Source organism: Heterocephalus glaber, unplaced genomic scaffold (assembly GCF_053883595.1).
Source record: "Heterocephalus glaber isolate CG9 unplaced genomic scaffold, H.glaber_assembly_v1.0 deba00001428, whole genome shotgun sequence".
Classification (NCBI taxonomy): domain Eukaryota; kingdom Metazoa; phylum Chordata; class Mammalia; order Rodentia; family Bathyergidae; genus Heterocephalus; species Heterocephalus glaber.
The window spans coordinates 12,045,609-12,071,193 of record NW_028258293.1 but is presented as its reverse complement, the minus strand read 5'-3'; the positions used below and the strand labels follow the sequence as shown (position 1 = coordinate 12,071,193).

Genomic DNA, 25,585 nt, shown 5'->3' with positions numbered 1-25,585 from the left:
CTCCCGATGCCAAGTCTGGGCACTGTACCCCATCGCCTGGCTGCATGGCTGAGTGGCCTGTGCAGAAAGGTCTGCCCAGGGTGGGGTGGCTGCCTCAAAGGGACTCACAAAGAACTCGGCCTGCAGCAGGAAGGGGTCCAGGGCCTTTTCGTGCAGTTCCTCAGCTCGAAGGACGCGGGAGGCGCTGAGCAGGTACTCGTGGGCCAGCTCCTCGCGAGGTGACACGAGGTAGCCAAAGCCCTCCTCATTGCAGCCCGGGGTGCACATGTCAAGGGTCAGGGAGACATTGGAGCCCCGCCTGGAAGGGCCAGGGGAGAAGAAGTGAGGCTCTGGCAGGGAGAGGCTTCCCCTGGGGACTTAGGGAGTGGACGCAGGAGGCAGGGCAAGACGGTATGCTGGGGGGGAGGAGGAGGAGTGTGACAGGACCCTGCCATCAGGAGCAGTCTCAGCCCTGAGGCACAGGCGTCCCAAGGCGGGGATTTAGGGCTCCAGGTCAAAGCAAGCCCAACGCAGCTCCCTCGCCTCTCCTGAGCCATTGCTGGGGGCCGTTCCCCTGGACTCCAGGCAGCCCAGAGGAGACACAGGCCCAGGGCAGAGAAGCAGGGCTCTAGCCGAGGGGACAGGATAGCTCCAGACCTCCACACACAGTTCTGGCCCGCAGGCCTGGGGGAGGCTGCCACAGTCAAGGACATCTCATCCAGCAGAGGTGGGGCCACCCTACTCCAGGGAAGGAGGGGTCCCAGGGGCAACATGGCAGCAGCGAGGACATCTACACTGGACAAACTACTATCTGCAGCGTCTAAAATCACAGACTAGGAAGGGCCCTCATTATGCAGGTAGGGAAGCTTGAGTTCCCATGAGGGGGCAAGAGTTGCCCAGGCTCTCTGAGAAAGAGGGCGGGAGAGCTGACTTCTCATCCAGTGCTCTTTCTATACCATCATGTAGCTAACTCAGCCTGGTACGATCTGCATTACCCAGTTAGGCTCTCAGAAGAGGGCTGTCCACACCTCCCCAAGTATGCTCTGTAGAACATGACACACCCTAGAAAAGTAGGGTCCTGTGGCCCAATGACCTTGGGACACGCCACATGCTATCCCCTTGCTGATTTACAATGAACACAGGGATGCTAAGGCCCCGAGAAGATCCTGCAGTAAGGAAACCTACCCACACTTCCCAGAGTCCAAGAGAGTGGCGGCACCTGTCTCTGAGTGTGCCGTAACGGGGTCTGTTGGCGTTCCCCTTGGGCCACTTTGGTCTTCACCAATCACCAAAGAGCATGTGTCTACACTGGCTAAGGCACGAGGCTAGCTCTGTCCGGGGCCCTGGGAGTCAGACAGAGCCCAAGGGCCCATCACCCCCCCCTCCCCCACCCCTCCCACCTCTCCTGCAGACCCATGGACTTGACGGTCAGCGAGGTGGGGTCAGCCTCAGGCTTGATGTCCATCACGCAGTCAAACACAGGCGTCTCGGGCACAGGGTCCAGGTCCAGGAAGTCATCCTCCACCTTGTCCTCCATCCACTCCGAGTAGGTGAAGGAGGGCTGGCGGCTCACCGACTGGCGCCTGTCCTCTGGGGGCAGCAGGCTGGGTGCCTCTGGGGGGGGCTTCAGGACGTGCCACAGCTGGTCGGGAGCACAGGGATTTGGGAACCGTGGATTCTACAGCTTCGAGCCCTCTGATCCTCTGAGTCCCGGGGGCTGCCTACGAGCCGAGCCACCACCGCTCACCTAGGTGGGAGCTCAGCCCCCACTCTCCCGCTAGCCACACCCCTCCCCCAACCCCCAGGCTTTCGAGGTGGGGGTGGGGCTTCTCTCTGCTTCACTGCAAACCAATCTTTAGAAAGCAGGAGTGTGTCACCCCAGGCTGGGCACACCGGTGGAAGGAGACAGATACTTGTCTTTGTCCTACCCAGAACCCAGGCTGTCTAGCTTGTGGGTCAGACAGACGCAGGCGGGAAGCGGGACCTCAGGGGCAGAGGAGGAAAATACCAAGGCTGGGTCAGGAGGATGCTTACCAAGGTGGTGGTGACCAGGACCAGGCCCACAGACAGAGAGACCAGCAGCAGACTGGGGATGCCCCAGGTTCTGGTGCCCAGCGAAGCCTGGAGGACATCAGACAATGGGTCAGGGAGTATGGGGGCTGAGTTCTCTTCTATTTTAAGGGCAACAAAACAGAGGCTCCAAAAGCTGCATTTCAGGTCTGGGGTGGGCAGCAGGCAGAAGAACGGCGGGGGTTTGGAAGCGTCCTGGGCTCAGAGAAGCCCATCCTAGGGTTGGGGTGAGTGGGACTGGAGGCCCCCAAGTGGTCCCAACCCTGGGGTTCCCCAGAGCCTACTCACCGTGGGTCCCAGCTGTGTCAGGAGTGTGAGCGAGGTGCAGAGGAGGTCTGTGGCATTCTGCAACCAGATGTGGCCATAGCCGCTGAACCAGAGCACCACGCAGGCAAGCTGGGGCAGTCAGGGGGAGTGGGCTGAGTTCAGAGCCCGGGCTCCCCGCCCCCATATATTCACCTTCAGCCTCAACCTGGGAGCCTCTCGGGGGTCCAGATTGGGCAGCTAAGGGGAGGACCCAGCTGCCATGTACCCAGAGGAGGCCCCAGGACTCTCCTTGGAGAAAAGCTGACTAACGGTAGCCACAACAAAGCCCTTCCAGAAGGGGCATCACAGGAACACACATGCAAAGGGAAGTCTACCAGAACAGCCCCCACAGACAGGAAGTCCACAGGATCTGTGAGTCAAGGGTTGGGGACCCTCTGTCCCTGATTCTTGGGTTAGGGAAGACAGGAAGACAGGGTCTTTGCTATCGAGACTAGCTCAGAATTCCAACCCTCCTCTTACACCAGTCTCGAGGACTTGGAGTCACTGAGGACAAGAAGGCTCCTCATGCCTCTGCCTGCCCAAGCAGCCATCTTGGGGAGGAAGTGGAAGGCTGACCTTCAACCCACCCTCTCTCCAGGCCCTTATGAGGCCTGCGACATTCTTACCAGGAACTGTGAGGCAGCGAACAGGCACAGGCTGCTCCTGACAGTGAGGGAGTGGCTCCCAGCGCCTTGAGGTGGCGGTTTCTGAGCAGGCTCTGAGGGTGGAGAGGGCGGTGGCATCTCTCTCTGTGTGTCAGGGTGCCCTTTGGCCTTGTCCAGCGCCTCCATCACTATCGGCTGGGGAAGACCTGCGGAAGGTGGGACACGCGGCCCGTGACCCCAGGCCCTGCTCATGCACGGGGCTCTGCTGACCCACAGCGGATGGCTCCTTCTGGGGTTGCTGTGGCTTCCTCTCAATTTGGGATCAGTCAGTGTGGCTCCACTTCCAGCAGTCACCCTCGATTAGCAAAGCAATATTCACCTACCTTCGTCAGAAAGAGCTGAGTGTGGGTGGACAAATTATTTCTCTTTTATTTCTCCAGTAACAGAGTTAAAATGGCAGGAGGTTTTTCAGAGTTAATATCGTTGTATTTACGCAGTTCATTCTTTTCCATTTCTTAAGGAAACAAAAAACAACCACCTCAAACTCAATTAACAGAGAAGGGGAGAGGGAAGAAAAAGACATGGCATAACAAGGCCGTGACCCCGAACAACCCACCCACGTCTGGCCTCTGCATTTTTTTTCGTGATCTGTACCCTGACTGAGGGTAGAAGCTGCAGTCTGGAGCAGATTGCAGCCATGTGCCGTCCAACACCTCAAGACCCTCACACTGGAAGGGAGTGGGGACAATCTTGGTATAGCAGAATTGATACCCAATCTCTGGGGTCCAGTTCTGGTTGTCCTTAGCCTGTGTGACCTCAGCAGTCACTCCCTCTCTGAGCCTCGGTTTCTCCCCTTCAAAATGGGGGTCGGGCTCAACCCCTGGTTTTCTCACTGTGCTTCACAGAGCTCACATGTTTTCTCAAGTGCTCAGGGGCTGTCACAAGTGCACTGAGTCCCTCTGCCTGTGCCCCCAGTGTGGAAGCTCTGCAATGCTCGTCTCCCGGGCTGGGTTTCTGCTAGCTTATTTCGACAGAGTTCCACTCCTAACACTTCTGAACACCACTGGCTCAGATCTGAGCCTTCGGCTATACGGGATTCCAGTGGCATTTACCGGGCCAGTCCCAGGTGTGGGAAGTCCCCGGGCAAATTCAGGTTTTAGGTGATCATTAAGAAGTGAAGGGCCAACAAAATGGATGTGTACAGCTTGACAGCTGGGATGTAGCTGTCCACACTTCAGGGTGCAAATGGGACGGTGGGCAGCAAACACAGGAGGCCAGCACAGGTGCACTGGTGCACATGCTTCCTCACGCACTCAGCAGGCCTTTCCCATGGCCTAAGCCACAGTGTGCAAAAACCCTGGGAGCTGGAGACACCCAGATATTAGCATCATGGGCTCTTCCTTCCCAGCTGCCAACCCTGGATGGCTCCCCACCTGCTGTGTTCCAGCCACACTTTGGGGGTCCCATAGGTGAGCCCACCACTGTGCTCTGGTTGGAACAGCCCTCCAACACCCTGCTCCCCTCTGCCACCTTCCATATACTTTGCCAAAGTAACCCCTATTCATGGTGTAGCTCTCAACCAATTTCACCGGAAGTAGGTCCTGTCCTACCACGTACTAGCACCCTGTGCCACTCCCTCCCACCAGCCAGAATCCACCCTAGAGTGAGCAGGCCTCTGAGTGCTCTGCACTTGCTCATGGGGTTACTTTCCACAGTACTCCTGTGAAGCCAGAACTAGGATTATCCCCATTTTACAAAAGAGGAAGAGGAGGTGCAGAGCCATTAAGAAACCTGCCCAAGGTCACTTCAGTCTGAGGCAGGTGAATGGACTCCAGGCTACATTATGCTTGTTACGATTTGCAAAATGACCTGCAGAATATCATCTCTACTTGCTTGGGAGTCCTATGGAGGCTGGAGTGGTAGTATCAGTTTTGCTCACCATGACTGCCAACAGCGTAAGTCTTGACAAGTCTACAATAAGTATTTACTAAGTGAGTGTGTGCTGATGGGCAAGAGGTATCTTTTACTGTTAAAGGGGGATAACAATATAACTTTGAGGGCGGGGATTTAGCTCAGTGGTTTCACCACCTGCTGTGCAAGCGGAAGGACCCAAGTTCGACCCCCGGTACAAAAAAAAAAAAAAAAAAAATATATATATATATATATATGTGTAACTTTGAAAAGTGTTATGAAGTCTCTGAATTCTACTGATAAAACACATGGCACGGTCCCTGACATAGAGTAAGAACACAGTAAGTGGCAGATTATAATGATAACATGTAATTCTTTCCTAGTCTCATGAGTGAGACAAATCAGTAAACACAGGTTTACAATCCAGTGCATGAAGTGGTACATCTAAGAGCTGGTGGAATCTGAGAGTGGGAGGAGGCATCCACCCACGGAGGACACAGATGCTGTGCCCCACATGAGCAATCAGCTCAGAACCTGAAGATGAGGCGAGAAGGAAAAGCTGCCATTAGAAGATGGACCATGTGGAAAGGCAAGAGTTCCTACCACTGATAAGCAGAGGGTGATTTCTCAAAGGTAAGGTCCCCACCCACACAAGGAAGGTGATGCCCAGTATGGCTGTGTGGAAGAGCACAGGCCTAGGATCACCTGGCTTCTGTGTCCCAGCTCTGCTACACGCACATGCATGGCACACAGGAAGTACTTAATACATGCTGTACACAATGAATGGGATATAAGGCATTTGTCGGGGGAGAGATGAAATTACGAGTGATTTTACTTACATATCCTAAACTTCTTCTAATAAACATGTAAACACACATATTTATAGTGAGAAAACTATATTTAAAAAGAGATCAAAAGGTGCAATCCTGGGCTGGGGATTTAGCTCAGTGGTGCCACACCTGCCTCACAAGCTCAAGGACCTGAGTTCCATCCCTGGTATCAAAAAAAGGCACAATCCTTTCTTTTCCCTGGGTCTGTTTCCTTATCTATAAAAAGAGTTGCTTGAACTACAATTCAGTGTTTAGATTTTCTGCCAGCCTCAGAGGGGAAGGAATGAAACCCCGTGGGGAATAACAGCAAGCTCACACAATTTCGGGCTTTGCTGCTTTGTTTTAAAATTAATTCTGTATCCCACACTGCAGTGTATCTGCACTCATTTTGATATTAAAATGTTTTTTCCCCTCCCAAAGCTTCGAATCAAATTTATGCTTCAGGAAGATATGTGACATTTATCCTGTGGCTTTGCCCTCAGGGATACATGCACCTCAGTCTGAGGAGCATGAAACTTGCCTGCAATAAAATATCATGCATCCGTTATAAATGACTATGTTGATGAATATTTAACAACAAGAAAAGAATTTTGAAAGTATGGAGTGTGAAAGACAAGGTTATAAAACGGCCTGATCTCACTGGCCCTGAAAATTAAGGAAGTATACACATGGCTATAGAAAGATGGAGAATCCCTGATGTAAGATGAGAGGTTACCAATGAGCCTGAAATGTACAGTGTACAGCACCATGAATGGCTGGTACTCAGGAAGTGCTTAATAAATGCTGCACACAAAAATGTGAATAGGAACCAGGTGTTCACAAGAACTCTGGGGAAAGGATGAGATTAGGGGTGACTATTTACATATCTTACATTTCCTCCAATAAATATATAGACATATTTTTATAGTGAGAAAATGTATTTTAAAAGAGATCAGAGCTGGGCGTGGTGGCACACACCTTGATCCCAGCACTTGGGAGGCTGAGTAAGGAGAATCGCTTTGAGTTCGAGGCCAGCCTGGGCTACATAGTGAAACCCTGTCTCAAAAAACCAAAAAAAAAAAAAAAAACAAAAACAATTTTTTTTTGGTACCGGGGATTGAACTCCAGTCCTTGTGCTTGCGCAGCAGGTGGCAAAACCACTGAGCTAAATCCCTGGCCCAAGAGATCAAAATTTTGATAGTTCTTTTGCAAATGGGAATTGGACCAAGAGATGGGAAGTGGAGGGGAAGGGGCAGGGAAGGGGATGAAAAAAGAATAATGATGTGCTATGTACATGAATCAACGCCCCACAGTAAATGTAAACATTATGTACTGCAAATCTGTACCAATAAAAATAAAAATTAAAAGAAGTTCTGAGTTCAGATATTTTGAACCTAGTTAGCGTTCCCAGTTCTCCCCTCCCTCACCTGCCAGCTCTAAATGCATGTGATGCGATATGAGAGACAGACAGCTCTGAGACCCACCCAGCAGAACAGCGGCTCAGAAGGCAAATCCCCCTGAGAATGCACGACCATCGCTTAGCACATGGAAGATGCAGCTTAACTGCCTTGTCCACTAAGGAAGGAGAGAAACTGCAGGCTCATGGGTCCCTGTATGCAGAGACAAATGAGGATTTTTAATTTTTTTAACAAAGTCAGTAGGCACCTGACTACTGATGGGTATTATCTGGGCATCTGATGTCTTTTTTTTTTTTTCCTCTGGTACCAGGGATCAAACTCAGGACCTTGCAGGCTCCACTGAGCTAAATCCCCAGCCTGATAGGCTTTTTTTTTCCTGCTGTGCTGGAGACTGGGTCTTGCTAAGCCGGTAAGTTGTCTAAGCTGGGCTTGAACTTGTGATCCTCCTGCACCAGCCTCCTGGAGTACTGAGGTTATAGGAGTGTGCCACCATGCCTAGCTGGGAGATGTACATCTTTCAGAGCAGGGTTTAGTTCACCTGGGCAGAAATCAGACATCTTTTTATCCAGGAAGGTACATTTTCAAACATGCATTATATAATTTGGGGGAATTCACAGAACTCAAGAACCTCTAATCTCATGGGTGGGCAGTGGGAGGTCTGTGGTAAGAAAGTGGAAGCTGCGGCAGTGGAGAACTGGGCTAGGAATCCTCCCTCTGACTTGTTTCTGCACGAGTCCAACACACGTTCATTGAGCACCAGACATGTGCTAGGTATTGGGAAGACTGAGGTTGATTTTCATGGCCTTCAGTGTTGACTGCGTGTCTCCTTCGCTGTGCACTGGGCTAGGCTCTGTGATTCAGCAGTGAACAGAACAGCTTCACTAGCTCTGACCACTGGGGTCCTGGGCCCATTTGTCCTTGGCACCTCTGTCCTGCTCCCACAGATGCTGCCAGCTCTTCTCTTTGCCCTGCCCTCTTTTTTTCTTTTTTGGTGCCGGGGATTGAACTGAGGACCTTGCGCTTGTGGGGCAGGCGGCAGAACCACTGAGCTACATCCCTGGCCTGCCCTGCCCTCTTTTGCTCACAATCTTTTGGGTTGGCTCCGTGCAGTTCCCAAAGTGTTCTGCGCTTGCAGTTGCATTTGCTTCCCTCGGCAGCCCTGTGAGGTAGACATTATCATCATCAGCCCCGTTCTGTCAGCGAGGGGCGGCTGCTCATGTCAACAGCTGCCTTTTCAATAGCTTACAGTGAGGCAGCTGCTTTGCCATGCATGAAACCCTGACTCAGGCAGCTTGCTGACAAGTGATTTAATATTGGGCTCCTCATGGGCTCGCCTCTTGCACAGGGTGAAGGGGATTTTCTGGGTGAGGAAATCAAGGTTTAGAGAGGTTAAGTGCCTTGTCCAAGTAAGTGCATACCTGAGATTGGAGCCAGGGCTTGCTGACACCAAGCAACGGCTCCCTTTTGCCGTACCACAAAGGGTCACCTGAAGCAAAGGCAAGGGGGATGGCGATGAGGGAGGGAGACCGTTTCCACCAGAACCTTGAGCCCTAACAGGGTGCTTGGGAGCGGTGGTGCCTGCAGCTCAAGTGCCTGATATCCGGCTGCTGGATCCTCACGGGCTCAGGGGTGTGGAGGGAAGGAAAGAGCTGCAAGGCAAGGGCTCCATATCCTCAAGTTCCAGGCATCCTGGGTCAGGCAGGCAGGCAAATGGCCTTCGGATGTCTCCTGCAGCATGTGGGGCCTTCAGATGTCACTCTGATCCCTGCTGCCAAATCCCACCGCTCAACTCTGCAGGTACTCTGCCCCAGGGCTGGTGCCGCTGGAGCTCAAGCCTCGGCTGCTGTCAGTGACTCATCCTTTGAGCTCTCAGGCAGAGGCACCGGAACTGGAGCAGCAGGCTGGCTCAGCCTGTTCCTGTTTACAGAGGAGGGAGGCTCTGTTCCATTCAGCTTTTCCAGTATGGCCAGGAGTGACCTCAGCCAAGCCTACACAGTGACAGAAGTCCTGCCTGAGAACATCAGTCCTTCCCTGGGCTTCCAGAATCACCGACTGTCACACCCTGACGTGTTCTGAGGGACATCTGGGCCAGCCTGCTAATTTCTCAGGTGGAGAAATTGAGGTCCAGAGAGGGAACATGGCTTGTCCAAGGCTGACAGCTGCCCAGTGGTGGAGCTTGGGCATCCACAAGCACCATCAGCTGACTTATTTGAGCAATAATCACATGCTAGGTTTGGCTCCTAGTGCTTTATACACGGACAATTTCAATCCTCATAACTATCCAGGAAAGGCAGGTGTGCCCTTACCCACCTCCATCCTTTACAGATGAGGAAACTGAGGCACAGGGAGGTCCTTGCTCAAGGGCTGCTAATAAGTGGGTAGAAGCTAGGCCTAGAACCAGGCAGCCTGTGTCTAGAGCTCACTCCTGTAGCCAACACACTAGGTGAGACTGCCTCCCTGAGCCAGGTCCAGGCTTCTGCCTACAGTACCACGTCATCTCCGAGACGTCTCTAACACCACACCTCTAATCCACCCAGGTGACACTGTTTGCTCCACGGCCTGTCACTGTGTCCAAAATGGCACCATTAAACACTGTGTCCTCGTCTGAAGGGCCACTGATTCCATCTCCCTGTGAGGACACAAAGCAGTGTGTCAGGGATGGGGTAAGGCCCCACCTGTGGAAGGTCACCCAGGCGGGCACATCACAGGCCTGATGCTGTTTAACACTCACAGCCATGCTGTGGTCGATGTTACTTTCCACATCTTACTACACATCTTGTGGAGTCACATAAAGGCACAGAGAAATTAAGTGACTTTGCCCAGGATCACAGAACCAAGAAGTGATCAAATTGGAATTTTTGAATGCAGGTCAATGGGCTTCCATATTTAATGATCGTTCTCTTATTCCACATGGAAACCCACAACGGGGATAAGGCAGGGCAAAGATACCTTCTAGGCTTGCTTAGAAGTTTTGCTTGGGTAGAGCCTGAATGCAGAATCAAGAAGTGCCTGCCTTGCAAGTGCAAGGTCCTGAGTTTGATGCCCGGTACCAAAAAAAAAAAAAAGGTGCCAGTGGGTCTAAAAGGAAGAGGCCCAGTTGGCTGTTTCTGCCACCATGGTATCACAGTCAGCACTGCCTTGGGCTCTGAGAGGGGCAGCTTGGCCTTGCTGGGCCTGACTGCAGGCTGTTCTCACTGGGAGAGGCTGGAAGGGTGACGCTCAATTTTCTCCTCGTTTTGGGGGGTGTGCAGTAGCCAAACTAGGGCTTGGAGGGTATGTGGTAGTGTGAGGATGGAGTCCTCCAAACTATGCTTTCACTGGACCAACATTTACTGAGCATCTGCTATGCCTGGCCCTTCAATAAACCCTCCTCCTGCCCACGAGATGTTTTTGTGTCTGTAACCCAGCACTGACCAACAGGACTCCAGTGAACAAAATGTCCAGCTCCTCCCAACAAAGATAAAAGGATGGCAGAGCTGAGCTTCTGGGGCTTTTTCCTGGCTCCTTACAACCCCACCAGCCCATCAGTCCTGCTGACCACCCGACCAAGAGATCACAGAAGGGCCTGTGGCAGAGACAAGTAAGATGTGGGATGAGAAACCGGCTGAGGGAAGAGCCATCTTATTCCTCTCTGCATGGCCCGCCTGGGCAGGACAGCAGGACAAAAGGGAACAGATTCTGGCCCAGGAGTTCTGCACTTGAGAGTGGGTGATCGCCACTTACCAACCACATGAGCTGGGCAAGGTGTTCGATCTCTCTGCAACTCAATTCCTGCGGTGGTCTTAAAATGTGTAAATTCCACAACATTCTTCCCATCAGTAGGTGGAGTGGGTGTCCCCCTCCCTCTGAAGAGGAGAAAGTGGCAGAAATGGTGTTTCAGGACTGTGAGCCTGGGTTAAAGAGTGTTTGCAGCCTTTGCTGGTTTCTTGTAAGAAATCTGGCTGCCCCAGGCTTCCTGGTGGGGAGAGGAGACTTCCGTGACTGCTCTGCAAGTACGGAGTCACTCAACCCTTGTAACAAGCACATGACACAGGTAACAGGACAGTCCTTTTACAGAGAGAGCAGAAGTGTGAGAGGAAGTGACTTGCCCAAGGCCATGAGAGCTCAAGAACAGAAGAGCCAGGTCGTGGGCCAGGAAGGCTGGCTCCAGGATCTGTCCTAAGCAGACTTGGTGGCCCCTGCCCCACACTGGGCCTGCATGTGCCTGTCCCCTCCTCTCTCCTGAGGGGAGTCAGCCTGACTCTGCCTGACTGTGCTTCAGGCTTCCCAGAACAGGAAGGGAAGGGGCCATGGGGACAGGTGTCTTCCTGTGTGGGGCTTTTCTGGAGAGGGAAGCACAGAATAGTAGGACTGAGACCAAGCTGACGGGAAGAGGTCTGGGAACCAAGGGTGTCTGGCTTAGCTGGAGTCGGGGCTGACGACTGTCCGCAGACACCACAGAGCTATGGAAGTGGACACACTGACAGACATGAATGGGACTGTGCCTGGGAGCTCAAGGTAGGCAGTCTCCAAGTAACTCCAACTAACCCTAGGGCCAGACCCTATAAGTCTATACCATAGCTCTTGCTATCCTAACAGCTAGATCTGTTTCCAGACAGGTAGCTTCTTCCAGTGGCTTGCAGCCAAAGCTTTTGGACTCCTACAGACTGAGGTTTGAGGCCCAGTGTTGCTACTTGCTACCTGCATGACCTCAGGTAAGTGACAATCTCTGTAAACTTCAGTCCTCCCCTGGAAAGTGGACGGATTGAAACTTATCTCAGAGGATGTCGGAGATATGAGGTAAAATGTGCTGGCACAGTTGACTGCTCAATCAAGGGCAGCCAAAGCCATCAAAGATGAGGGGGAGTGGGGAGGGAAGAGTGTGAGGGAGAGGCAGCAGAGAGGACCACCCTTTCATCTGCCAGGCGAGCCCCTGGGAAGATGATGGAAGCCCCACCTGGACGTGGGCAGGTGCTTTGAGGCTGCTGGCTGGAAACTGGGGTCACTGGATAGAGTGGGCATGGACTAGGGGTAGGGAAAGCAGGACAGCTTTGTCCCCGCCAGTTAATTAAATCCAGAATGCTAACAAGCTTTCAAAACAAAATGCAACTCAAGTACTCTTTGGATGGGATATAACAGAACAGTTCTATCAGAAATTGCAAACAGCTTTGTTGCTGCAAACAAAGGCTTGGTTCTTTGCCTTTCCTTGGAGTGGAGGCCTAGAAGTATGAAGGTGAAAAGGGTCAATGAGATCTCGAGGGTGCACCGCCCACACCCCGGCTGCCCATACTGAGAACAAAAAGAACTGACAGCGGAGGCCCTGGGAAAATGGTCCTGGAGACCCTCAGCGTCTGGGACTTGAGCCCAGATGGGTGAGAGAGCCTGAGAGAGCGTCCTGGACCACTCCTGCGCTTCCCAGACAAGGAAACTGACACCCAGGGAGTAAGAGGCCAAACCAAGACTGGCTTGCCTTTGGCCCTCTGGCTCGGCTTTCTCCCAGTACTAAGGAGAGCAGGATGGTTAACAGGCTGCCTGTGGGTATCTGGAAGGTCTGAGGCCTAAGCCTCCATGGCAGTGGGAGGCTGGATTCTAGCCTGGGATTCTTTGATGAGTCCTCTTACATCCCCTTAGAGGTCTAGGAACACCTAGGTGACAAGAGAAGAGCAAGAGGAGCCCACGACTCCCCCCAGGGACAGTGATACTGACAAATTCCAAGCCTCCAGGAGCTGCCTCCATAGAGTTCATCCCAAAAAACTCACAAAGGACTTGAACACGTCAAGAGGCCCAAGAATGATGCTCTGTAAGGCTGTGTGACCCTGAGCATCTTCTTGCCTCTATAAGCTCCCAGCCCTTCAGCAAATTCAAAGAGTGGGTCTTTAAAAGTCCTTCCAGCTCTGAAAACCTACTGCTGCTTTAAAGAAAAAAAATCTAACCCCCTGCTTTAGTTCCATTCAATGGCTTCCCTCTGATCGTAGGATAAAGACCAAAATCCTTGCCAAGGCCTGTAAGAAAGGACCAGCATGCTCTGGCCCTCTGCTGATCTCTACCCACATCCTCCCCCTCCTCCAGATTTTCTTTTTTCTTTTTTCAGGTTCCTTCTGTCCCAGCTTCTTCCAGGTCCTCTGCTGGAACAGATCAGAAACCTGTGATTCAGCTCCAGGGTGCAAATGCCAAGGGAATTTTCACAGTCCCTCAGGCAGTAAGCCAACACTATTGATGGAAGAGTAGGAGGCAGAGGCACCACTGCTAGGGGTACTGGCAGGCCAAGAGTTCAGAGACATATCAAGGAGAACTTGCAGCCCTTAGGAGCAAAGTACAAGGCATGATAAACTATATGGTGACTGTTTAAATTTAAAACATTTATTATAGTGAAGATATATTTCTATTCCCCCCTCAAAATACTTCCTCTCATTTTGAGTACAATCACGCCATTGTTCTTCACACTTTCTGAAGCAGTTCTGGGAGTCTTCTTTCATGAGTGTCTTTAGTTGTACTATCATGGCTGTCTTGGTGTCCCGAATTGATTCAAAATGTTCACCTTTCATGGTCATTTTTTTTTTTTTTTTGGTACCAGGGATTGAACTCAGGACCTTGTGCTTGCGAGGCAGGCGTCAGAACCACTGGGCTAAGTCCCTGGCCCCATGGTCATTTTAACTATAGGGAAGAGCCAGGAGTTGTACAGTGCCAGACCAGTGACTGAGGTGGATGAGGACACAGCATAGTGTTTTTATGAGCTTGTCTTTCTGCTGTATGGTACCTGGCTGCAGCATTCATTGTATTTTAAGGCACATGTTGTAAAGATGTGAAAGAGGACTTCCAGAACAGCTCCAGAAAGTGGCAAGAACCATGGGATTAGTGTGTTCAAAGCAAGGGGAATATGTTGAAGGGGATTAAGGGCAATGTGTCTTTTACTGTAACAAATTTAAAAAGTTTTAAACTTCACCATATATTGTGATCACACCTTACGTAGGGCACTTGAGAAGAGCTTAGGAGCACTCAGTAGTGAGTGACCAAATCGGGAGCTAACACAATACAGACAAACACTCCTCTGCTTCAGACAGAGTTACTGCTGGATAAAACCACTGTAAGCTGAGATGTCCTAAGTGGAAATGTATTTAGTACACAACCTGCGGAACATCAAGCTCCGCAACACAATTTGCTGCAGTCCCAGTGGTTTACTCTCTAGCTGACTGGGAGCCATGGCTCACTGCTGCTGCCCTGCTCATGTTAAGAGTATTATACTGCATACTGCCAGCACAGGACAAGATCAAAATTTAAAGCCTGAAGTTCAGTTTTCTATTGAACATGTATTGCTTTTACATCATCTTAAAGTTAAAAAAATTTAAGTTCAACCATTGCCAAGTCAGGGATCATCTGTACACAGGACAGAAAACATTACTACCCATTCTGCAAGGGCAGAATGCACATGAAACAAGTGATAGAGGGAGGGGCACAGCAGTGGGAGATGAAAGGAAATAAATAAGTGAGGGAAACAAGAAAGGGGCCTTGTGTGGACCCCTGCAAATGCACCAAGGCATGAACCAAGAAGTATGACAATGACAACACTCTCAAAACTCTCAGTAGTACCCTGATTCTCCCCCAAGGATACCAGCAACAAAACCACCGAGTTTGAGGCTGGGCCAATGTCCAAAAGGAAAAGAATGGAGAGAAGTTGATAGCCCTTCATCCTGTCTTCACCCTGGAACTGGATGAGCTGGAAAAGGGCTCCGACCTCTTGGAGACAGCACCCTTGACCCCCAAGGGGGAAAGACTCATGAGTAAAGTTCCAGCAGAGCCAACTATCCAGGAGACCCTGAGTCTCCTCTCCCGACCTGGTTTACCTACATGACTTCTAAGTCATTTTATTTGCTTTCTACTAGAAGAGGGGGCTCCATGCCTCAGTGGCTATCTCTATGCACCCCCCTCCCAGTAAACAGCACCCATTAAGATCTCTGGGGTTGGGTGTATCCCAGACTCTGGGCCTGCCAGCTAAGGAACTCCAAGGGAGGCGACTTACCCAGAGGGTCTTGTCTCCCACCAGCTGCCACTTTTGCTTGGCAAGAATTAATCAGTATTTTAAAGTAGCCTTTAAAAAAATATGGAAATAATGCTCTGACTATAAAGAAAACTCAAATTATCTATAATCTTGCCACACTGCGAAAGGCACTGGTTTCCTTTTGATGTATTTTCTGATTTATTTCTCTCTTACTGGGTGGACTTTTCCCCTATGACTTCTGAGTTATTTTGTTTTCTTTCTACTGGGAGAGGAGATTCCATGTTTTGCTGGCTATCTCCATATGGGCATATTCTAAGAACACATTTCTTTGGATTACAAGGATTCAACTCTTGGGCAATATGACAGCCTCCAGTGTGGCCCTCAATGATCCCCACTTTTTGGTATTCTCATCCTTGTGCAGTCTCTCCCACACGGTACCAGGGTTAGTTTGCATGGTCAATGACATGCAGCAGAGGGAAGGAATATCACTTCTAAAATTAGGTTAGAAGAGACTGTGGGTTCCATTCTGGGGTTTCTCTTTTTTTCTGCTCTCTTTAATCACTCACTCTGGGGGAACCAGCTGCCTTGTAGGGGACCCACTCAGGGAGCCTAGGAAGGGGCCTGCTACTTGCAGAGGAACTGAGACCTCTGGCCAACAGGCTGCATGGAATTAAGTGTACTAATAACCAGTGAGTGGATTTAGAAATGGAGTTTTAGCCCTGGTCAAGTCTTGAGATTACTATAGCAATGGTCAACGTCTTGACAGGTTGTGAGACAACTGAGCCAGAACCACATGGCTAAACCTTTCCTGGGTTCCTGACTTAGAAACTGCGTGAGACAATAAATGTTGTTTTAGGGTAATTTGTTGTGCAGCAAAATAAAACTAATAAAAGGAGTTTTATTGATTCCTTAGGCAATACAGACTTTCATATCAGGCTGGACTTCCATTGGAGAGACGCAAGTCTAACAGCTTGGCGTTGGTTTTGCTGCAGGATGCCAGGACCAATGGGTTGGCTGTGTAGGTTGGCAGAGAGAAGCACTAGGCTTGGGCCTGGTGAAGGACAGAAGGACAATTCCAAATGATCTTGTTTATGATGGAGAAATAGTCTGAAGCTAAGCAGTGTTCAACAGGAATATGGGCAAGGAGATAATCTTTTTAAAGATCTACATTCCTTGGGCCAGACAAAGCCAGATTGGCTTTCCCTAGACCACGTTTTGATGCAGAACTCTGAGAAGTCATAGTTTTAACCTAGCTTCCAAACTCCTTATACTGCTCAAGGTAGAAAGACAGAAAGCATTTTGTTTTCAAGCTTGTTTGCTTGACTTCTGACTTTAAATGTGTCAGACATAACATGTACAAGCCCTATAACTGTTAGAGATGGGCATGAATACACATGTGCTCTTTGCAGCGGCAGGGAGAGGAGACAGGAAAAAGAGCCAAAGGGCCAAAGATTTAAGCAATAATGGGGGAGCAGCTTAAATAACACAAGGCTGGGGAAAAATGGGACATGGGATGGAGGCTGAGGGGAGGAAAATTCAGGAGAGGAAGAGGTGACTATTGGAAAGAATGTGAAAGTTTATCAAGAGGATGCTCTGGGGGATTCAGGATGGTTGCAGAATCTGCAGACTCTTTTTATCAAGGAGTGGCATTTACTTCCCACCTCTTAAGTTTGGGCAGACCCTGTGACTGACTGTTAAGACCCTGGGCCTTAACATTGGAAGCTTCTATTTTTGTCCCTTTTGGAATCCACCTCCCTGGAAATCAGCTGCCAATATAAGAAGTCCAGTGACCTCGAGACTACCATGCTGTGAGGAAGCCCAAGCAAGCCATACAGAAAGGTCAAGTGGAAGAGCACCGAGTGCCAGACATACAAGAAAAGCTTCCTTGGACACTGTCTCAGCCCAGCACCAAGTGAACACAGTCAAGCGGACAACTTGAGCCCTTATCACACAGAACAGAAGAACCACCCAGCCGAGCCCCATGTAACCCTGTAGGTCATGGGAAAATAAAATGGTTGCTGTTTGGACCCACTACATTTAAAAATTTTTAGGCAGCAACTGATTACCAAAGCAGATGCTGAGATCTGAAAAGAACATATGAATTGAAATGAAAGGATGTTTAAAAATATTTTTTAAAGAAAGATGCAAAGAACTTCTGCAAGCTGGGGTAATTTGTCACTTGGCAAGGCCAAAGTGGAAGGAGAGCATTTGTCACTGCATGTCTTAGGAACATGGTGGGCGCTCACCTGCATCCTGGTGCCTGAAAGGGTCTTGGGACCCACCTTTGTGAAGACAAGGGACTTGGACAGGATAGGTTCTTTCTTTCAGTTGCAAAGACTCTCTCTTTTTTTATTTTATTTTTTTTGGTGCCAGGGATTGAACTCAGGTCCTTGCGCTTGGGCAGCAGGCGACGAAACCACTGAGCTAACTCTCCGGCCCCTGCAAAGACTCTCTTTATAAGGTCCTCACACCTCCACGTAGCTCCCTAGAATATCAGAACTGTTTCTATCCTGGTGAAGGAAATGAACAAATGACTGTCTTCCCTACCAACATTGCCCCTCTTCCCTGTCTGACTCTGCAAGCAGACAACACTCCTCTGGGCCGAGGCTGTGGATGGCCCTGGGAGGTCCCAGACCTGGGGTACAGAGTTATGGAAGAGCCACAAACCACGCTGCCTTGATTGCCCTTGAATTGATGCCTGAGCCCTGGGAATAACAGAGCAAAGATGCAGAGGTTTTCCTGCTCACTCTCCGTATCTTAGAATGATCATGACTATCATTACTTGCTACTATTTATCTAGCACTCTGTAATAGGCACTTTGCACCATCAGCTCATTAATCCTCACAAAATCTCTGTGAAGATCTTATCACGTTATCATCTTTAATTCAGTGGAGAATTTGGAGCTCAAAGCAGTCAGATATTTACCAGAGATCACGCTGCTGGTCGGTGGCAGAGCTGGGTATGCACCCAGGTTTGTATGTCTCCCCACAGCACCCAAGGGCCGGAAGGATAAGCTCCAGCCTTCGCCACATCTGTCCTGGTGTCAGAGAACTGTCAACCTCTACCGCTGCTGACCAGGGGTTACCTGGCAATGTTACTTCCCAAGACAATGCACTGCAGAATGTTGCCCCATTAGAGTCTTTGCACATCCAATCATGCTTTGTTTTTCTTTATCCATTCTGAAGACTCGTCAAAGACAACTCATTGTACCATCAGCCACAACAAGAAACCCTAAACGCTTGAAAAGTCTTGAATATAAACAAGCATCACTTTAACAAAGAAAGAAAAGGTAACAGTATCTAGGCTGTTGAATGTCAATAAGCACAAGTGACATCACAGCCATTGTACTATATCCAGGTCTGTTTTCTCTACCTTTGCTCAGCTGGGACTCCTATGCCTGCTCCAAAGCCAGCTGGAACCGGTACTAGACACCAGTTGAGGGGTCTCTGTGAGATCAGGGTTTAGCAGATGGGAGACAAGGATCATTACGTTGGTGGGGACAACCAGCTCCTTAAATGCTCAGCAGCAGGTTCCTACAGACATGAACTGGCACCCACTTATCCTTGGCCACTTGCTTCTGGAAGCCTTCTGTGGCTCATTAAGATAGGTCTGCATTATCCCTGCACCTTTCCATGGTGTCCTGTAGTCTTTGCGAGCAGGCAGCATATCTGTCATGCTCTTCATTGTGTCACCAGTGCCTGGCAAGCATTGGGCACGCAGTGGATGCTCAGTAAATTTGAGTTGATGAAAAGGTCTGAGGCTGCCTTTTCAATTGGCCCTATTGGCTCTGGTGCAAGAACTCAAAAGTGGTATGGTGGAACAGCTGTGAAAGCCATGACCCGATCCTTCTTGATGGACAGAGTTGCTGCATGATTAGGATAACAAGCCCTTCCTCAATACCGGCCTCTATCCCATTTACTTTATAAAGTGGCACCCAGGTTTTGCAGTGGCCTCTGCTGAGACCTAGACTTTTTTTTTTGGTACCAGGGATTGAACTCGGGTTCTTGCGCTTGGACAGCAGGTGGCAAAACCACTGAGCTAAATCGCCAGCCCTGAGACCTAGACTTTATTCCTGGCCTCAGAGGAGGGTCCATCTGGTGGCCCTGTATCATGATGATACAGATAGAACAGTGGGCCTTGGGCTTGGCTAGGGGCAACCTTCAAGGCACCAGGGTTTTTATTTTTGGTACCGGGGATCGAACTTGGGTCCTTGCGCTTGCGCAGCAGGCGTCGAAACCACTGAGCTAAATCCCCAGCCCATCAAGGCACCAGGATTTAAGGTGTAGAATGAGGCCCAGAGCCTCCAGCCCAAGAAGTCCCCTGTTCCTACTAAAAGGGCAACGTCCTATATATGCAAAACCTTGAATAAGCCCAGTGACTGTGACACATTTAAAATTCAGGGTGGCAGGGACAGCATGACTGCAGCCAGCTGCCAGCTGTAAGGGGACTCTGGGAATCCTCTACTCTTAAGATCAGTGTTGTTGGGGCCGGGGATTTAGCTCAGTGGTTTTGCTGCCTGCTGCACAAGTGCAAGGACCCAAGTTCGATCCCTAGTCCCCCCCCCCCCAAAAAATTCAGTGTTTTCCTTTGACCTGAGCCCTGCACTCCCCTCCTCTGGTCCTGCCACTCCCTACGGGGTGAGATTTCCACAAGGCCTCCTACAAGGAGGTATCCCCATCTAGATTCAATGTCTCCCTAGCATTCATGCCCTTTCCAGGCCATGCTCTGGCTACCAGGACTCCAGAATTCCCCAGCCAAATGGCCTGATGCCCTCATTGGTCTTGTCCCAGGAAAATCCTTCTGAGCAAGGGTACACTGTATCCTGTGTTGGTACACTTGTATTTGAGAGGGAGCCAAAGGGCAGCCACTAGCTCGGGTTGTAGACTACGCCTAAATACAGACTGACGTATCCACATGCATGCATGCAGGGGCCTCTGCATGGCAGGACTGAGCAGGGGGTAGTTTACCACAGAGTCTTCATTTGTGGCTGAGCCCTGGTCCTTGTAAATGTTGGGTGCTGCCTGCCCATGAATCTGCCTGCTGGAGACACTGAAGGCAAGACTTGGCGACATGGCTCTATTCCATGTCCTGGTCATCAGCGGCGCCTAGTGCTATTTACCGCCTCCCTGTATCTCAGGCTGGGTCCCAGGCTGATGCTGGCCACGGGGGTGGGGGAGCAGAGGGCACAAGAGTTGCTTGCTTTCTTGCAAAGGTGAAAACCTACACACAGACGAGGGGGAGTGAGTTTGAATATACCAATGTGTTTGGGTGACAGTGAGCAAGTAAGTGAGCAAGAAGTAAGGTAGAGTGAAAGAGGAGCAAAGGAGGGTGACTGAAAATGAGCGCATACGTGAGGAAGAGAGAACTGTGTGTGTGCAAGGGGTGGAGAAGGCAGTGCATATACACCAAGTGCCTGCAACAGGACCTGGGAGTGTGTGTGACTAAAGGCCTGGGACGAGGACAGAGAATCCCAGCTTCTGTGCATGCATGTGAGGTGGGGGTGCTGTAACGGGGGAAGGGAAGAGGGAGAGACCTAAGGAGGGAAGGAGAGCACCAGCGAGTCTGTCCACGTCCAGGAAGCAAGCATGGTGGAAGCAGAAGGATGGAGGAGTGGTGCTGAGAGAGCTGAGCGTGCAAAAGGAAGGAGACCTGCAGGTGCGTGTCCTTTGGAAGTGTGTGTCTGCCCCCACAGGGCCCCGTGAGACAGAGGCAGGCTACGTGCCTGGTGACTGTGTGGGTACGTGCATGTGTGTGAGCCAGTGCACCTGCTCTGGGAGGCTGTGAGCTGCCTGGGGGTGCTGCGGTGCCTGAGGATGTTTTCACTCTGGAAAGCTCAATCTGAGAGGACTGTGACCCACCTGAGGCTGGCTCAGGTCTGGGTGACCATGACTGGGAGTCCTGGCCATGTTGTCCTGCCCGGAGGTGTGTGTGGGAATGAATGAGTCACCCAGGCATGGCTGGCCCTCACTCTGCCTGCATCTTACCCAGTGGGAAAGGCAGCGGGGAGGGGAAGAGAGGACTCAGGGGCTGTATTTTTACACCTCCCTTATGCAACTGCTTGCAGTGTCCATGGGCTCTTTACAAAGGCTCAGCACTTCACCTCCCCTGGCCTACACAATTCCATTCCTTTTATGTCCAGGAGGCGGTTCAGGTCAGTGGCTCTGGCTGACAAACACTGGCAGCAGCCTACTCCACACCAGGCTCAGGTCCACATACTTACAGTGCCGAACTACCTCCCAGTCTTTCCCAGCCCCTTCTTAATTTTCTCTACAACGCTTAGCACTATTTGCTCGACTATCTTATTTTATGTATTGCCTATGGTTCCTTTAATAGCAAATGCCTATATAGCACTTGCTACATGCCAAGCCCAGTTTGAAGCTCTTTATTAATTCACTGAATCCTCCAACAATCCTACAGCGCAGTGATTATTCTTGCCATTTTGTAGATGGGTGGCCTAGGAGCACCCCAGTGGTAGTGGTGGAACAAAGCCTGGGTCTGGGGTCCCTGCTCTTACCCAGCACATAAAATACTGTCCCGTGAGGGTGGGAGTTTTTTCTCAATGAGGTTAGTGTTGAATCTCCAGGGCTTACAGTACTGCCCAGCACATTTAGGTGCTCAATAGTGAATGAATGAAGAAATGAGTGAACAGGTACTGGACATGCAGGATATGATAACAGAGAGGTACTTGCCTTCAAAGGGCTCACAGTCCCATGGAGGACAAAAAATGACTGCAAGCCCATACTGGGATGGCATCATGGGAATCTAGAGGGCACACATCTTCCTTGGCCTCTGGCAGAGAAGGCTTCGCAAAGGAAGGAAACAGAAAGGGACAGGCACAGTGAGATTGTCTACCTCCTCCAAACTCCTTCTTTCTGTCTCAGTCCACAGGGCACCAGAAGACAACAGTAGTTCCATGGGGACAGCGAAGGTAGAAGAGGTACACTCAGGCTCTGGAGGCAGACTGCCTGGATTGAATCTCTCCTCTGCCAAAACCAGTTATGTAATCTCGGATAGGAAGCCCAGCCTCCCCAGGCCTTGCTGGTCTCATCTGTAAGATGGGGGTAGCAATCATTCTAGCTTCCTGGAGGTATTGTATAAGGAAGGCAAGGTGCCAGCTTCAATGGAGATGACTAATGCTCTGCTTCCATTCTACATTGTTTGCTGGCTTCGGGGGAGGAACAGGAGAGAGAATTAAACACATTGTGCTTCTTATTGTTATCTCTCTGTTGTGGTTTCATCCCATTTTTCAGAAGTGGCTCAAAGCAGAACTTGTCCACGAACCTTTATTAAGGAAGGGACTATGTTTTATTCACCACTAAGTCCCTGGCTCCTACCATAGTACCTGAGACATAGCAGGTGCTCAATAAGTAAGTATTTGATGAATGACTGAGTGATTATTTTTTTTATTCCCTCAGGACCTTTGTAAGAAGTATTTATGCTGCTTTTGTTTCAATTTACAGATGAAGGACTGGAGGTTCATAAAGGTTAAGTGATTTGTCTATGAACACACAGCTGTAAGCAGAACAGCCAGACTCAGATGCCAAACCCCATGTTCTTTCCTCCACCCCATGCTACTCCCTGGACTCCTATACATCATGTCCTACTTTCCATGGATTTTTTCCCTAGCCAGTGGGGCCGTCCCTGCTTGTAGAATCATCTCCGAATTCTATGACTCATCTCTGACTCACAGAACTGTTTCAGAGTTGAAAGGGACTTTTGATGTCATCTAGACTCCCACCCACTGTGGAAATTTCCTCTCCAATGTCTATCTTCCCAATTCTTGAATGCCTCCAGTGATGAAACACTCATTTTTTCCCCCTCTGGAATCATTAAGTTCCATGACTGGACCACTTTTACAGTCAGAAAGTCACACATCCTGTGGGCTAATGGGCCTCTTTCACGTCTAGGTACTGGGCTGGCGTCATCAGCCTAAGATACGAACAACAGATCTGCCCCCTTCATACAACAGCCTTTCAGATGTTCAGACAGCTCTCATATCCCTTCTGAGAATTCTTCTCTTCCAGCCAGATGTTTCTGATCTCCATGGCGACGACTCCTGTAGATGTGCTCAGTCCAGAGCAGCTGGACAGGCTGTCCAAATGAGTCGTGGCGCCCCTACTGGGCAATGGGGGAACTGCACCAAAGGGCTCACGATGTCTGAGGTGTTTCATCAGGAAGCAGGTGTTAACACTAGTGTGAGTAAATACCTGCTTACTGTGAAATGTCTCCCCCTTACAGCTTGTTTTCTATGTCTATCTAAAAGAGTGTCACGTGGACCGTCATATGATTTACCAATCACAAAGATCTGACAAGCGATAGGTTTGAGACTTCCAAGGTTAGAATTCAAAGGGCTATTGTTTAACCAAATGTTTGGGACCAAAGATTTAAAAATGTATGCTAAGCTATAGGAACACAGTGATTTTTCTTTCCTTTTCACTCATCTGTATTTTCTAATATTGCTACAATGGACATTTTTTATGAAAAAATGGTAACATTTATAAAAAGAGAAAAATTAAAATCTCATCTTAGTCCCTTTCCCTTTCCCTTTGTTCCTTCTGAGGCTGTCCATCATGGCCTGGGTATGTGGTCTGCAACTAACAGAATGCGCTGCCCGCCCTGGGCAGGAGCCTCACTCATGTCTCCATGGTGACCGCCACGGCCGGGGGTTCAGACAGCCAGATCCCACCAGTGTGGACACCCGGAGTCTCCAGCAGCAGCAGGTTCTCAGTGAGCAGGGCTCTTGGCAGTGCTGGGGGTGGCTCTGCACAGCATCCCCTGCCCTTCTGGTTTAGGCTCCATTCATGTGATTTGTGTCCCCCTTACCCCTTGAGGTCTGTCCCCTACACTGCCAGCCAGTGGCCTTGTCCCTATCGGCCCTGGGCCGCCAAGCTTCCCTCTTGCCCGCACTTCCCAGAATGCTCTGGGCTGCCTGCTCTTCCTCCACATGGGTCTAGAGTGGCTCCCAATGATAAGAGGACAGAAAGACATCAGGGATCAGAAAAACATATTTCCATAGAAATGATGACCTTGGAGCAGCTGCATTGTTCCTCCAGGAAGTGGACAGCCTGTCAGGCTCTCCTCTAGCCCCAGTGTCCCCTGGGAGCTCAGGGGCACTGGGGCACTGGGAAGACTCACCCGACAGCCTCTCACTGCAGCACATGTCCGGGGCCCCTCCTGCGGAGTCATCAGCGGCACAGTTCTCTCTCTCTCCTGCAGCAGGAGGGAAAATGTGAGGGGAGGCTGTTGAGCTGGATCAAGACAATATCCCGAGCAAAGAGTTAAGGCCTTCTTCTCATGCACTCGGGGGCCCTTTGGGTAACCCTGCCTCACTGGGGGGGGCCTGAAGAAAATGCTAACCTGTCAAGGGTCGAGCTGCAAGGTGGGAGCGGAGAATTATAGGTATCTTCCCTATAAAATCATCACCACCACCATGGACCTCTTTACCATGGAAGGAGGGCTCAGAATGTGCAAAGCACTTTACAAACTTTACCACACTGTACAGCATACTGAGTCCTCATCATGACCCCATGAACCAGGGATTAAATAGGCTCAGAGAGCTTAAGTAATCTGCCTACGGTCACACAGCTCATTGGAACTGGGTTTGAAATTATAATCTAGTACTCCAGGCTCAGGCTCTGACTGCTGTGCATTCTGCCTCCTAGTTATGTCATTTTGAACCATGGATGAACAGCAAGAGGGGTCTGGGCAGGACACAGTCTTGTGTCCAAGTGCCCAAGATGTGCCAGTGCCCCGTGCCTCAGGCAACGGGAAGTAGCATGTAGACCTCTTCTCCAGAAATAGCCAGGAACAGTAGTAATTATGCATTCTGCACCTTCTTCTTTTTTTTTGGTACTGGGGATGGAACTCAGGACCCTGGACTTGTAAGGCAGGTGTGGTGCCACTGAACTAAATTCCTGACCTGCATTTTGCATCTTCTGCATTTTGCATCTTCTACATATTCTCTTTTTGAAATAAGAAAGCCTTCTTTCTAGTCCTAGGGTCCAGTTTTTCTCTTTTATGGAGCCGCTGCTCCCCAAGGGCAGCCATGGTGCCCACAGGGGTCCCCAACTTTGGCAAGGGTCTGCAATGCAGACGTGAGCCGAAATGGCCCTGCCTGCTCTTCATGTCTCTGACCCTTGGCAGTTGCTGGCTGAGCCAAAGCTGGACACACAAACCTGGCTGGGCCCATCACCTCTTCTCCCTGCAGTTCATGATGCATTCTGAGGGCCTGGTGCTTGGGCTGCTGGTGCCCAATCACAGCTGTGTGGTGCCCTGTGGGGAAGGCTGCACGGACCCTGGGAGGCTTCCAAAAAATCCCCACATTTTAGTGAAGTGGGAGAGAGAGAGAGAGAGAGGGAGGGAGGGAGGGAGAGAGAGAGAGAGAGAGAGAGGGAGAGAGAGAGAGGGGCACTGCATTCTGAAACTGGCAACCCAAAGCATCTTTCCCAGGGATACCCTGGTGCAGCATCTGTAAGCAGCCCAGCAGGCCAGTGGCCTCTCTGGCCCCCTGCC

At 50.4% G+C, this 25,585-nt stretch overlaps 1 protein-coding gene across 7 annotated transcripts in view; it reads right to left on the bottom strand.

Moving 5' to 3' along the window:
• The window catches only part of Ptpn5 (protein tyrosine phosphatase non-receptor type 5), a 56,468-nt gene that overhangs the window by 10,172 nt on the left and 20,711 nt on the right, over positions 1–25,585 (bottom strand). For 3 of the 7 annotated variants that reach the window (XM_013074660.3, XM_021263908.2, XM_087211557.1), the window contains exons 2-7: positions 24,209–24,283; positions 2,982–3,166; positions 2,338–2,445; positions 2,014–2,100; positions 1,380–1,621; positions 109–298 (exon numbers count right to left, since the gene is read on the bottom strand). In XM_013074660.3, the coding sequence (XP_012930114.3) occupies positions 109–298; positions 1,380–1,621; positions 2,014–2,100; positions 2,338–2,445; positions 2,982–3,166; positions 24,209–24,233 (837 nt within the window). In that variant the 5' untranslated portion in view covers positions 24,234–24,283. The other 4 variants (XM_087211555.1, XM_021263910.2, XM_087211558.1 and 1 more) reach the window with 4 other exon arrangements.